General features: G+C 32.2%; 1 protein-coding gene across 1 annotated transcript in view; it reads right to left on the bottom strand.

Moving 5' to 3' along the window:
• Window positions 1–5,304: 5,304 nt before the first annotated feature.
• The window catches only part of LOC132950115 (nuclear receptor-binding protein), a 51,728-nt gene continuing 40,840 nt past the window's right edge, over window positions 5,305–16,192 (bottom strand). The window contains exons 2-10 of the mRNA XM_061021346.1: window positions 12,891–13,115; window positions 12,059–12,189; window positions 10,655–10,749; window positions 10,094–10,177; window positions 9,445–9,729; window positions 8,920–9,073; window positions 7,887–8,094; window positions 7,494–7,613; window positions 5,305–6,764 (exon numbers count right to left, since the gene is read on the bottom strand). Coding sequence (XP_060877329.1) covers window positions 6,558–6,764; window positions 7,494–7,613; window positions 7,887–8,094; window positions 8,920–9,073; window positions 9,445–9,729; window positions 10,094–10,177; window positions 10,655–10,749; window positions 12,059–12,189; window positions 12,891–13,115 — 1,509 coding nt within the window. The 3' untranslated portion in view covers window positions 5,305–6,557. The remainder of the gene's footprint in view (window positions 6,765–7,493; window positions 7,614–7,886; window positions 8,095–8,919; window positions 9,074–9,444; window positions 9,730–10,093; window positions 10,178–10,654; window positions 10,750–12,058; window positions 12,190–12,890; window positions 13,116–16,192) is intronic.

A 16,192-nucleotide genomic window follows, 5' to 3' on the forward strand; every position in this document is an offset into this window, starting at 1 on the left:
GCTAATGTCTAATAGTAAAATAAATTACTTTAATCTCAATATTATTTATTAGTTAACGATGTCTTTGCTCAGAATCGTTTTTCGTTTGTTCGTTTTGTATTTTAAAAATTTATACATAGATATATTATTATAACTAATAATTATAGTAGGTGTGTTTGTTTTATTTCATTAATTAATTTAATACTATACCAATAAATTATATATTAATTAATAATTTTTGAAACATTGTGTTCGAAAAAATAAAAATAAATGTGATTTTAATTAGTCTTGTAATGTACCTACCTATATGTAAAAAATAAATAAATATAATAATAACTATTGAACTTTTAGGGACATAATAGGTAACACATTCGTGTATGTAGTATTACACTATTTATATAGGTATATTTATATACCTATACGAGTATATGAGTAGGTATGTTATTCATAAGTGCGCACACGTCAGGTTAAGCAGTTGACCATTCCGTGAATATTACTTTTATGTGTGCATGGTTTTACGGCCCTAATCCCTATGATATAGAATATAGATATTAGGTGAACAATAGAAGTTAAGTATGTGACACTAAATTAATAGCTACCTATAACTTATAACGTTGTATTTGGAAAAAAAAATACCAGTTATTAATTAAAATTGTATCTTATGACTATTATCAGTTATAAGTTATAACATATATTTCTATAAATTAAACCAAAACATATATATATATTTATATATATTGAGTACCCTATAAAGGTATGCACCTATTAATTATAATTATTCTACAAACAGGGACAGGAAAAACGACGACGACGTTTATATCTCACGTATTTTATACATTTCTAGTCCGGAACTAAAATATGCGCCTACAACACTTGGATAGCACATTTTTCGTGACATTAAATATTTGTTTTAAGTCTTAAAAGTAAATTTAAGCCCCAAAAGAATATAAAAACAAACTTACTTTAATTATCGACTCCTTCGGCGGAATCCGTGACGTGTGTGAATTGCGACGCCCATGAGGAAACGCTCCAGAATACAGCCAGAACTTAGAATATCTTCTTTGCTTATTGAAATTTTAGAATTTTTAGTCGAATGTGTCTTCTGCAACGACTCTGAGATTTGCCATAGATAAATAAATAAATGATAGATATTATACTAGGTACATCAATATGATGAATCCACGGATATAATATAATGCAACTTTTTGTATCAAAGAGTTCCGTGTTAAGGAACAATTTGTTCATTGAAATTTGATATGACAATAAACCAAAATAGTTTATAATTTTGATTATAATAATATGATATGGGTATTATTTAAATTATTATTTTCGTTTATCAATTTAATTTTTGATTAAGGTGGTGAATAGATATCAGAAGCACAATAATATTTTTTTAAGAGCATAATATTGTATTTTATGAATTATTAAATAAAAATGTGATTACTGGATTTTAGAGGTACAGTAAATTCATCAAATACTATAATACCAACTAGATTTCTAAGACTCCGAGTCCATAATTCTAGATTCTGAGCGGATCGATGACTGTATTAATTTTACAATGATGTGTTCTTTATTTTTTAATATTTTTAATTATTTTTCTTGGTGGTCTGTGTAAACGATAAGTATTCGTAATAAAGATTCAATTTTCATATATAATATTATTTTATAGGCACTCAGTATATGTAATCATATGTTTGTTTTTAGTTTAGTTTAGTTGTAGGTATTTAGTAAATAATAATAGGTATACGAAATTGTTTTTTCGAATAGCAATTTATTGTTTGTATTAGTACCTACACCATAATAGGGAACTAAAATTTTGTAAATGATGTACAAATGTATTTTTGGTGTTTTAAGGCTGCTGTAAGATCAATTTATGAGAATCCTTGCATTAAATTGTTAGGATTATTTGATATGAATAATTATTTTATTACATATAGGTAAGTCGATCAGAAACTATATTTACACTGAATGTTAATAGTAAAAAGCTATTAAAATATCTATTATTTGTATTTATTTATTAATAATAATTAAGACTTAAATATTAGCAGTAATCTTGTTCCTTTCACAAAATGTTTTTTAATTATTTTTAATTTAATTTACATTTATACGTTTGGCATTTATCCCAAAGTTATCTCTGAATAATAATTCAATGATTCAATTTAATAGTTACATTATATGGATTATAAAAACTACAGTTTCCAGCTTCTACTACAACATTGTTTTATGTTTTTAATTTTTTTAATTCAGTCTGCACCTTGTGTCGGTGATTTTACACGTAATATAATAAAATTGATACTAGTGATGAGTAGGTACCTGATTGTTTAATCAAATTATTTACACGATTTCAATAAAAAAATATCTATGAAGTATAAACATCCGCATTTCTATTAACTATAAATTCATAATTGTATGAGCTATACATGTTACATATATTTTTCTAAAAAATTATTTAAAAAAACAAGAATAATTCCTATTTTACGCCTAATTTAAGTCTAAAAAGTAAATGTAAAATAGTAGGTAATAATATGAAAACAAACTTACTCGTAAACATCCACTCTTCCGGTGAAACGTAGCTAGAGTGCCGCCACCGCCGAAGAAACAGCCATCTTCATCCATCTCCATCTAATCATCTCACTCCGATGAACTGAAACTTGAAAGTATCGAAATACTTTATGAAAATAACCCGATCATAATGAAATTTGCGAGTTTTTATTAAAACTTACATTATAATATGTACGGTTTAACGAACTGTCTGTTTATATTAGTGGCTTATTGTTTTTTTGTTCACTGAAATCAAAATATACAATATATTATATTTATAATACAATAGTATTTGCTGAAATTATTAGAATTGTTAACCATCGCCGACGAATTTCGACAATTGACGATTGCCATAGATATTATAAAATATATTGTTTATTATGATAAATCCATAGAACTTATATATTATAGTATTATCAAGTACTATCAGTATTATCAGTACCTATACGGTATATTGATAATTCGTATGTTCTTTTACAGAAATCTTTGTCATCTGCAATGCACCTATTCTGGTTTTCTATTTCAATTATAGTTCGCATGCCAAATTTAACTATACAAACTGGTGACCAATACCTACCGTGGTTGAACCTTCCTATATTTTTTGATGTGAAAACATCTTATAAGACGTTCAGATCTTTCCGCATATCAGTGGAAATTTTTGAGCGTTACCTTTTTCGTACCGAGTGAATTTTCTATGGAGGTAATATTTTCGGAATTGTGAATTTTTTCCAAATTTTTCGAAAAACTCCGACAATTATTTTGCCACTAACAATTTAATTCGATGTGGTTTTTAATTAAATTTGTTCGTAACTTTTATATAATATATACGTCATAATAAAACTATATTTCTAAGCTCATATATTATGTTTTCACATCTTCTGAGGGTCGCTTGAGACACACACATTTTTTAGTATCAGAATTTAGTGAAGACGATGATCAAACTTAAATTTTACTACTAAAAATACTTAATAACAAATATTAACATGTATTTATCATTATCACAATATCACAAACACATTGTAATTTATAATTAGAGCATGTAATCAGACTAGTAATAACATGATGTATAAATATGCTGAAATATTACAGTGAAATATAAATTAAATAAAAAAAAAAAAGTTTCTAGACTAGGCTCTTTAGGAATTTTGATTTAAAATTAGATGTGCTCAAAACAAATTGAAATATAATGCAATTATTTCATGGGATTTTCGAAAAAATTGACTTTCTAAAAAGCCTAGATATCTTGTAAAAGAGTTCGTATAAAAAATTAAAATCAGGCATTCCGAGGTATGTGTAATTTACCACTGATTATTGGTCTAAAATACGTGTGCATCGATAGTTGGATCCCCTTAATTAATCAGTATATTTTGTAATACTTACTTATAATCTGTAATTTGTTTGAGTAAAAGTTATTAAATCATCGAAAATATGTCGAAACTGTAGTATTTTTCGACAATTAATTAAATAATAATATTATGTCCGCGTAAATGTATTAAGCACAAGTCGTTTTCCTCAGAACCTATAAACACTTTAAAAATACGAAAATCGTAATCCGCAGTGCTGTCTAGCGACGATCATGGCTGTTACGACTGTCATGGCTCGGATCCTTCGAAATATTGATTGCGATGCCCGTAGATGCCGCTGCCATTATCATCTGCTAAAATAAAAAAATAATTTGTCGAAAAGATTGCAACGTTGCAACAATAATCAAAATAATATAATACGATCTTAATTCTTAATGATGGAAAATTGTTTATTTCTATGTTGTTGGTGGCATCGTAATAGTTATTTTTAAATGATTTTCCCGTATAAGCTTACATCATGGTAACTGGTAAGTCAATTCAGTTTTCTTGAAAACTATTAGCACAATAATATTGTCGTTTTTGTTTTTCGATGGGAATCAAATTATAACCGATATTATGTTTTTCTAACCAATAATATGGATTGTGCAACATAATATTCAAACCTATTCAAGTCAATTCATGTGATAACATTGCAGTTAGTTTAGCCATAATCTATGTGAGGATGTTATGTTTCAGTTAGGCATCATGTATTTATGTGAAAGAAAGGTTAGAGCCGTATTTATAGGTATAAGTGCTGTCGGTGCCGAGACTACTATAAATTATTATCAATGATCTGTAATATGACTATATATCTACTTAAAAACGGACCAAATGCAAATTGTCAACACAGAAACAATACGCATTACAGATAAATTTGGCTGTGTCAAAGATTTATCATTAATTTTAATAATCCCAATGGTAAATATTAAAAACATTTATAATTTGAATTACTTTTTATTAATACTGTAAATAATATTAACTGTGTTCTATAATCTTATCCATAATCCATAGTACATTGTTGCCTCCAAGTTTTGCCAGTTAACGACCTACTAGGTTCCGTCCCCATGTTAGTTACTAACCAACAAAGTGCCACAGATTGATATATGGTTAGGTAACTGGGATATTTTAAAAGTTAGAACTTATCAGTACCGTTGAAATTTTATACCGATTGATCTTAAAATAAAAGTATAATATACTTTACAATAACAATTTGTTGCTTTAGGTTTTACTACTTTCATGTCTCTATTTTTATTTTTTATTTAGTACTATGCTATGCAAGTCCAATATGGATTTGAATAATTGAGTTTCTCATCTAACTCCAATATATATTCAAATGTATTGATTGATGACAACTGCTTAAAAAGAAGGGTAGGTTCTTCATGAAACTATGAATTTAAAAATATAAAATAATCACGATAGTAATTAATAACACACAAAATAATTTAGTTGTAAGTATCACAGTTTTTAATTCATCATTAATAATTTACACGTAATATTCATCATAATATTCAAAAATCATACGTAAAATATAATAAAGCCTAAATCTAATATATTTTCTCTCCTTTTTTTTTTTTTTAAATTAAAAATATATCACATTTTGAACGCAACACACCGTACATTTGTTAGGCGAATGACATAAATTGGTACATAGTAAACGTGTTAAAATAGTTCTACATGTACACAGTGTAAATAGCGGAAGGTCATACGACTTTTGAGACCATACATAATATAATATAATATATAATTAGCCGAAAAAGACAGGTAGGTAACTGAACAACAAGTTTGAGAGAGAAGATAATAATAATATGTTTAAATGATGAATGTGAACAATAATAATAAATAGAGCACATTGAATAAAAGCATCGATAATAATAATAATTAAAAAATAAAAATAAAAATAAATAAAATAATTATATAAAAAATTACATTGAGCGATTCTTTTGAAATCTTTATTTTTTTTTGTTTTTTTTTTTTTTGTTGGAATGAATATGATGTGATTAACAATAAAAATTGTACGACGGATATTTAATAATTGAATATAATATAGAGTATAATATAATAATATGTATTATATAAAACAAATAATGTAGGTGTCTTTTCCCATATTCTAATTAAACATTATTTTATTATTATCGTTACCTTTATTATTATTATTATTATTATTATTATTATTTTTATTATTATATTATTAATATTCAGTAAAAAATATTAAGCTTATCGTAATCGAATATATAATAATATACTCTCGTACATACATACAAATATATATATATTATATACTTATAACAATATTATGACTCAAGTCTACGTTCTTACGTTCTATTATAATATATATTTATATACATAAACACTATACATAAATATGTGTGTGTGTGGGTGTGTATGTTTAACACTCGACGAGTTTGTATGACGTATAATATGCAAGGGGAGATTGTTGTTGTTGTTGTTGTTTTATTGAATTCGCTTTTGTTTCTCGCACGTTTTGTTTGATTTGAATTGACGCGGATGACCGGTTGGAGGAAATAAGGTCGACGTTATCGTAACGATGACGCACTGCAATGTGTTTTTTATACTTTTTAAACTTGGAAGAAGCGAATATAAACGGTACGCGGTTCGTGGCCGCGGGGTCGACGCCGACGGTCGACGGGTTGGACGAAACCGAGTGACCAACTCGCGTTGGCCACGTAGCTATCATTAACTGCCGTCGCGTTTCACGGGCGACCGTATGACGCTGGGCCTGGACGACGACGACGACGACGACGGGGTGGCCGTCGAACGTTTCTGCGACGGCGGCGGCGATTCGACGTCCACCGGTACGGACGAGTGGTCGTAGTCTTCTTTAAAGTGCGGGCCCTCGGACAGTGTCTCTTCGATGATCACGAATATCTTGTCCTTGTCCGACTGTGAGAGAAAAACAAAAAAAAAAAACAGCCGATTAATCGTTTTGCATAACCGCGATTTCATAACCGCATGGTATTAACGACAATCCATCCTCGTGCAGTGACGCAGAACGGGAAAAAAGAGTAGATAAAACGAAATTATCATATTCAGTCCATAACATTGCAGCATGTTTACTGCAGTGGGGTATGTCATATAGTATATATACTTACACCACTTATTACAAGGATTTATTTTATTCTACCTTAAGCTAGATCCACTCTAACTTCTAGGTTCGATTAGATAAAGAAATAACGAGTGTGTTGCGATAAACCATCATCCTGTTAGTACTAGAAATTTGTGAAAATAATTCTCAAAACATTATTTTTTAAGTACGCGTTACAAACAATTTAGAAATCACCACAGAAATCTTTCTGCTTCAAATATGACCGATAAGACATGAATTAAACAAACTTGTTTACGAATTACTTATCGGAGCAACATTTTCTACACGCAATAAACAATAAATCATGAAAATTTAATTTTTACAATGGGCTATGAAAAAAATGTTTGGTATCGACATTACTCGGTCTGTATACTACCCAGCAAAAACATTTTTAAGTTGGTGTGGAAAAATCTGTTTTTTCCCTGAAAAGGATTGTTGGGTAAAAATTAGATCAGGTTGTTTGTCATCACTCATCCTCCTCTCCTCTAAGAATGGTCATCATTGGTTCCATGTTGAATCAAACTCACCTCATTGATGAAGCCGAAGTGCACCAACTCCTGAGAGAGAGACAGCGCCGTGTCCGCGTCCGTTATGGAACACGTCAGTTGACGATTCATCTTGTCGTCCATCCGCAGTAGAATTGTCATCTGTATGGAATAAAATTGTATTATTAACGTTTCACTCTTCAGTTCGAGACCAATTTTACTAAGTATTTTATTCTACGGAATATATTAATAATATATTATATGATGTAGGTATATTACGTAAATCGGTTTATATAACTAATAACACGGACCGTCGTTATATAAACCGATATTTTTAAAATGTCTATACCGAAAGGCGAGGATCCTATATACCTAACAATAAGTTCGTGCGTGGGGAGATTATAATATATTAATATTATATAATAATATACCGACCATAAAGTCATTTTGAGCATCGTCTCGCGGTTTGATGTTACACATCGTGTTGACGATACGTCTGACTTCGACGTCGATCGGGCCGGAGCTGCTCCTATCCGACGGGATGGACTGGTCCATTGAACCGGTCGGACTCTGCGGCTGGTACGTGGTAAGCCGCACAGGTCCAGGTTCCAGGGCGTATGCAGTCAACGGGTAAATGCCAAATCTGAATTTATGATAGAAAAAAAAACAGAGACGAACGTTACACATTATGTTAAATAGACGGCACACGATTGGGGGGGTCAAGAGTAAGAAGTATTGTTGTGTTTGTGGGTGGCAAGTGCTATGAAGTGGCTTTGGTTAACGAATTCAATACAATTTTACCCATAATTCATAATTTGCATATAATATAATATAATATACGTCAAGTGTTTAATCAGTTTCGACGTCTTTAAAATGTCGACTGTAATATTCGGTATAATATGACGAGATGAAAAATTAATTTTTGAAATACGATCCTCAACGGTTCAAGTTAAATATAAATATATTATAATATATAAAATATAAACAACCGCTTGATTCAATAAATATAAATTTAAATAAATAATATGGATCGTCTGTCGTGGAATGATCAATTATGTTGGCTAACGTTGTCGAAAATATTATTTACCGTTTAATAATAAAATGTTTAAATTAAACGGTAAATAATATTTTCGACGTCATGATTTAATGCATACATAAATTGTCATAACTAAGAAATATGCAATGCGAAATCGGTGAAATGTGCCAAGTTAAATTTCGTTATTTTAACCTTATCGACTTATCTTTATATTCTACGAAGCGGAATTTGTACATTAGTTAATATATATTTATATCAATTATACAATAATAATATAATATATAAATCAGAATAGAAAATATGCAAATGTGGCAAATCCTATAACTTCCTTATAGTCCTAAATCAATAATAATGTTTAATGGATACAATTATATTATAATATTCTTATCTCACTATAGAATAATATAAATAATAACGTTAGGTATAACTCACTTGACGTCTTCGACGAACTTTTCGAGCTTGTTGCTCTCCGGAACATCGGACATTTTGAACTGGACCGATCGAGTTTCGTCGTCGGGATGGAGTATCTCAGCAATTACTTTTTCCTGAGGGTACACCTCATCGGACAGTCGGTCGGCAAAATGTTCTAAAAACAGAATAAATAAGATTAAAATTAGTGCCAAGAAGGGGGTGCTTTTATTTAGGTCGAATAGAAAAAAATGTAATTTGGTTGTAAGACTATATAATATAATATTATACAGGCGATTCACCAAGCATATGCTCACCCCACTTTTTCTTCTACAATAATGCAGTTATTTAAATTCTGATTTTTTGAATTTCTATAAATGCGTATACTTAAAAACCATGATATTTTCAAATTCTTGAGATTTTTTGTACTACTTATAAGATATGTCCATATATTTTACAGAGCCCATTTTAACACGCAATCCTTTATTTTCACAACCCTCGAGCAAACCCCGAGTACGAGACAGACCTTCGGAACCTACGATCGCTTACCAGTCTTGACCAGAGCGTACGCCGCGAGTAGTTTCAACGCGTGCACCTCATACAGTACGGGGTGGAAGAGCAACGTCCGGGCCGACGGACGTCTCTCAAAATCGGCCGTTAGACACTGGTAGATCAGGTCCTTTTGCAGTGGATCATCCAGCGACTCAATCGTGCGGTTGATGTGATCCTGCGTGACTAGCGTGCCGCTGTCGCCGTTGCCCTGTATCTCCAGCGTTGCCATTTCCAACGCACACATGCCAAACGCGTAAATGTCGATGGCGGGTGTCACGAAATCTGCAATCGAACGGTGATACTTTTAATACATTTTAAAAAAAGTAGAGGAAGAGACGTAGCGGCTGTCAGATCCTACGAATTTTATAGAAAAATTAATATTTTGACATACATTTTATTAATTATATAAATTATTATTGTTTTTAAACTTTTGCCTCATATTATTATAGTGTTTCCAAGAGAGCGTAGACTTAATTACTAACAATTAGGTACGTTTTAAATGCCTTAAGGCTTTAACTATATATTGAAATAACAAAAATACAACGTACCTAAGAAATTATATAAACATAACAAAAAGAACCATCACGCAGTGTGCATACCTATGTATATATTATAAATATTATTGAGACAAATTCATTTCACTCACTTCCGCATTCGGGCGCGATGAAATGCATGTTTTTCATGTTTTCCCGGCAAGTCTTGATGTGCACATGAATGGTGTCCGGAGCAACTATAGTTTTTTTTTTTTTTTAAAAAAAAAATTTCTATTAGTACCCTCACAATCACAGTCGTGCGTCAGCCCGATCCGACCGCACGTACGTTTGACCCAACCGTGTCCGGTCCTGGACAACCCACGCGGTCCTTAACGCCGGAACAATGTATACACCGCGAACGCGTTTACAATCCTACACAGAAACATGGGGCGGCCCTAGCATCGTCATTGCCTAGGACCGTCAGCCGGCGACAAAGTACAGTGCGGAACGTTTCGGAACATTGGCACTGAAAACAAGTTTTTTTTTTCCGTTTTTGTTTTTAAACCATGCTTAATATCGTAACAATTATCATCACCTTCCATAATAATTGCATACCACGGTATATATATTATAGGTACGTTATAATGTCTAATGTTTTTTTTTTTTTAGATATATATATATATTTTTTGGTAATGTTCCCTTACATGGCATGTTTCGCTCGTGCGGTACTTTACCTGATCCTATTTTCACGAGTCCATTGTGTTGGATAAATATCGTGTCACAGGTCAGATTCCCATGGATGATGGGCGGTGAACATGAATGCAAGTAACTGAAAAACAAACCACAACTTTTGTTTTTTTTTTTTGGTTTTTTTTTTGCTTTCGGGCAGCGGTGGTCTTTCAGACACACACACACACACACCACGGCCGGATAGCACAATTTTTTTGCCCCACTTTTTCAGACGTTCGTTATTCTACACAGAAAAAAAAACACCAGCTATCGGCGGTTGTCCGGTCGGACCGGCGGCGCTCGGGACCACTATATAAATTATTCGTTCTCATAATTATAAATATAGCTGCTAGTGCGCAATACAATACATATTATAAATATATATATGTATATATATTTGTTTAAATATATACAATATACATAGATAATATATATGTTAGTACACGTAACACAATAAAAAGTACAATAAAAAAAATAGTAAAAAAAAAGTATATATTACATATTTATGTTTATTATTGATATTATTAATTAATATTTGTGCGCCAAAGCAGCGGCAGGCGAATGTGGACGAAAGATTTTTGTCGAAGTAGCCATCGTATTGTTGCCTGAACGTGCGACGAGGACGCAAAACCACAACGACTATAACACTCTCCGACAACACGCACGACCCGCGACTATATTATATATATTATATTAATATATACTACGACTGTACAAATTATACACCAGGTAGGTACACCATATATATTATATTATATTATTAGTAGTTGTAGAAGTGTAGTATACTACTATACTATATATACAGGTTGAGTGTGGTGGTGTCGACCGCGCCAGCGGTGTAAGTTTGGCGGATCGATTTTCCATATCGATTATAATTTCGGTTTGTTTTTCTCTTATCGTTTTTCGATTTTTAATCCTTCTGAAAAAATACAATTATACACACACACACAAATAATAATTGGGCGTGCGCGTAAGACAGGAGATTATTGCCATCAGTCGCGATCTCGCTGTCCCGGAGGCGGTCTTCCACATCTTCTCCTGAGTAGTGATCTTAAGTTCTGCAATCAACGGCGGCTATGGCTATGGCGACAGTGACTCTTCCAGTTGTACCGGTGTGATATGTTATTATAATATTATATTATGTTTATCGAGCATTTACCACCGTGTTATTATTATATACTATATATTATACTCACAGATATTTGTTATATTATTATATACATACAATACCTAGCTATATATATTTATTATATATATATATTCGCTATTCTATAGAACATAATATCATATACGCTTTGCGCTGCTAACGGAAGAGCGCAACGGTAACGCGGCGATTTAAAAAAAAAAAAAAAAGAAAGTAGAATGATCCTAATACCAACAGGATCGGAGTGTCCAGTGCAAGCACATACCTTAGGGCCGATAGGATTTGCGTGCACCATCGTTTCCACGCGGTCAGTGAAATCTTCTTCACGTTGCGTTTGGTACGCTTTAGGAACTGTTTCAACGAGCCAGAAGACATGTATTCTGTGATGAATATGACCTGCGCAAACACACAATAGACGTATACGTCGAGGTTAACGGACCGCATATATGTATAAGCAATATTCAATAATATATTATTATGCACAAGGTGATTTTTTGTAGGCACTAGTTTTTTTTACTTTTTTTTAGATAAAGTAACATGGTGTATGATGATATTTATGTGATATGCAGCCGTTACGTAGTTTTGCAATGTTATCATAGCTATACATTTGCACAATTATATACATTTTATCAACCAATCAGAATAACCGCGATTTGTGTGCAAAGTCCATCAAATATACGGAAAAAAATTTTACCTAACCATGTTACTTTATGATGGCTTGTTTATTTTGTTAAAAACATCTACCGAAAAAATATTTCAGACCGTCTATTATACGTCAACAAAATCACCCTGTGAGCACAATGTGAAACTACAAAGTATACGTTATTGAGGGGCGACACGGGAAGAGTATATAATATACAGTAGAAATTGTTTGATACAACATCAAAGGGGCCACATAGTTTGTAGCATTGACTTGACAGGTTGTACAAAACGGTACGAAAAAAAAACATAGGTACCTAGTTAATTCAATTGAGACTTAAGATTTTGTACGTATCAACCGATGTCATGCCTACTAAACAATTTCTACCGTATATCGTTAAGTTTTTTTTTAAACTTTGTAGGAGGCAAAGGGTGATTTTTGATCATATAGTAATTACGCGTGGTTTGTCGTTATGCGTGTCCGTCCAATACCGATGGAAGTTCACGATGTTGGGGTGCTGGAGTTGAGTGAGACTTTCAAACACCTGCCGGATCTTGTCTTCTTGGGCCTTGTAGTTTTTACGCTCCGAGAACTGCACCTCGTTCCACACCACTTCCACTCCCTCTTCAGTGTCCATGGCCAAGTACGCGCAGTCGATTCCGGGAACATCTCGTTGCTCCACCTACGAGAACAAAACAGAAAGTACCAGCTTTAATTAGTATTACTGTCATGATTCTATATAATGGACACAAACACGTGTTTATTATAATATTGTGTGTTTTATATTAAGCGCTTCCTATGTAATTATATTGTCCACAATGTCCAATGGCACTATTACAAATATCAAACATTACGAAAATCAGTCGTTTTTAAAAAGTCTTGAAATTTAAATACTTGTATCGTACCACGTCGAGCATGAATACGCTGTGTGGTTTGCGATAAAATAGCACGAGTTAGGTGCAAAGTAGGATACACGAAATCGATGTTGATAAATATCAATTGCAATGCTGCAGTCTGCAGAGTATATCATCTATAGACTTAATAGTTAATATAGGTACATGTTAGGCGTGACGCAATAGCCCTCGATGCATCCCCGCAGAGACTCTCCAACACGATATTATATAGTGTACAGCAATCGAAACGATCTACATAGACCGCGAAATTTAACAGCCACGGTATATTAACGACGTTCCACCAATTGTTACAAGACGTGTTCTGACGCAATTATAGTGACGTAAACGGGCAGAACACGTCTGTCGTTAATATTATTAATGCATATTACATTATGCTTATCCGAACTCTTTCTCGCGAGACACTTTTCGACTACTAGAGGGTATATGACACACACCTTATCTGTGTCTCACATGAACTCTAGTACTTAACGCTAAGTATATATATCTAGTCGTGTAATTCTTAGTGCCTGGCCGCAAAGTGTCCCATGTAAAAGAGTTTTAAAATAGGACAAAAGTCGTCGAGCTACTCCGATGAGAATATAGGTAGGTAGTCAGTAGTTGATATGGGCCATGCGCGTACCGATATTATGTTTTATGGTTGTACACGTATTGTGCAGTTGTTCAGGGAAAACGTGGAATGAATTTTCGGGAACGATCAATATTATACCATCTGTATTATATATTACAAGTTGGAGTCGTAAAACTACATCGAGAACGCAGCAGCACCGCTGCACCACAAATCACATCACAATGTCGGATTATGTGAAACTATAATGAATGTTACATCAAGGATTTTACAATTTATCAGCAATATCGTAAATAACCGAAAGATTACAACGAGTGGTAGTGGTATACTGTTGTAAGAGCATTTTTATATCATAATAATTGGCATACTCATAAAATTTAAATATCGTAAAAACATAACAATCAGAAGGACGAACAAATTCGAAAATTAATCTTCTCGATACATTATATCATAGTATATTAGTGTCTACACACACAAGTAGGTAGGTTTATTCTTTAGAGGACGTCACACCCGCATATTTTATTAACGTATAACAAACGTACAACATGGCAAATTTTGATCTGAAGAATCAATTTTGTGTTGTTCGTTTCATTATCAAAGCTTTAAAATAACACTTTAAATAAGTGAATTTACCTATTATCAAATATAAAGGTGTAACATTAGCTGTTTTTGTACGGTGGTATTTTACGATGTTTTAATATTTAATCGAGTAATGCTGAACGCAAATTTGGTATGCTGTACGTTTGTAAGTCAGAGACAACACATATACGAATACGGTGACCTCTTAAAACATTTATAAGAAATTAACTCTATTGGATCAATATTAAGTATAGCTAATATTAATAAATGAACACACACATTTTCAGTAAAATCTTCATTATTAATATCTAGAATGCAAAAAATATAATATACAAAAAACTGTTAAAAATATATTTTACAAAGACATTTGGGTCGTTTAAATAATAAAGACCCAGGACATATAAAAAAAATCTTTCAATTTGAGTTCCCATATAAAAAATATTTTGATAGAAACCTCATTTGCTTCCACGAATACTAAAATAAAATCGAAATGAAATGCACTCAAAATCATTCCGTATATAGTAGTGCACTTACTGCATTATTAATTATTTTATATTATATACGGCCGCAATTACGAAATTGTTCTCTACACCGTAGGAGCTGGCACAACGACACGTGTACCGTCTTGCACAATGACAATATTTACTTATACAACAGAGAAACACATCCGCTCATGGCAGTTAAATTTGGCGTAAGTCGATATTATATTATAACGCGGCGACTAATGACTGCGACGGAAAACACCTTTGGGATATGGATAGGGTAAAACTGTAAGGAAAAGTCATTATTAAGTACCTATTTAATATTATATAATTGGACGAACTCAACGAACACGCTATATATGTTTAAGGTATAAGTCATCTATTGGGCAATAGAAAAACTAAAAACCAACGAGGAAACTGCGTTTTACGATATTCCGGCATAATAATTGTGTGAGAACGACGATATAAATAACAACAAAAACGAATGCAATAATCGAAGGTACATTACGATTAGTTATTTTTCCGAACGCCTGAACGAAAATAAAACCGAATAACAACGATCACGAAAATAAATTACTTTGTTTTGAGATATATTAATGTATGAAACACACGATACTATAAGTAGTACACACTTTTTCATTTACATATTATTATCGTTGTACACCCCGTTATTAATATAAGGCTTCTAATACAAAGGACACAGATTATATTGGCCTAATAATAGTCTACATAGATGAACATTAAAAAACAGTTTACATTATACAATGTATTTACATTACTAATGTTATGTTACATTATTTACATTTGCTGGATTGTATATAATATCATTATAAATAATTTATATTCAAGAAATATAATAAATTAAGTGACGTAGATTATTATTGTGTCATCACTTGTCCATGTAGCTAGTTAGGAGGCATTTGTAGTGTGGTTCGGACTCGTTTTGATAATAACAAATATAAATACCGGATACGACGTATTATTATATGAATATTATATTTGTACATTTAAGTCTTAGTACCATTACGCGCCATTATTCTTGTACTGTCGGAAATAAGACGGCGAGGATGATTTGCGTCACATAAACGGAAACGCGACGCCAGTAATCACTCTCAATGAGTGTTATTATTTGACACATTTCGCGGCTATAAGCTTTTCGGCGCCGTATCGCATAACTCAACTCTACTCGAGACAAGTAGACACATCTCGACAAGTTTTC

The sequence above is a fragment of the Metopolophium dirhodum genome, chromosome 8, assembly GCF_019925205.1.
Source record: "Metopolophium dirhodum isolate CAU chromosome 8, ASM1992520v1, whole genome shotgun sequence".
Classification (NCBI taxonomy): domain Eukaryota; kingdom Metazoa; phylum Arthropoda; class Insecta; order Hemiptera; family Aphididae; genus Metopolophium; species Metopolophium dirhodum.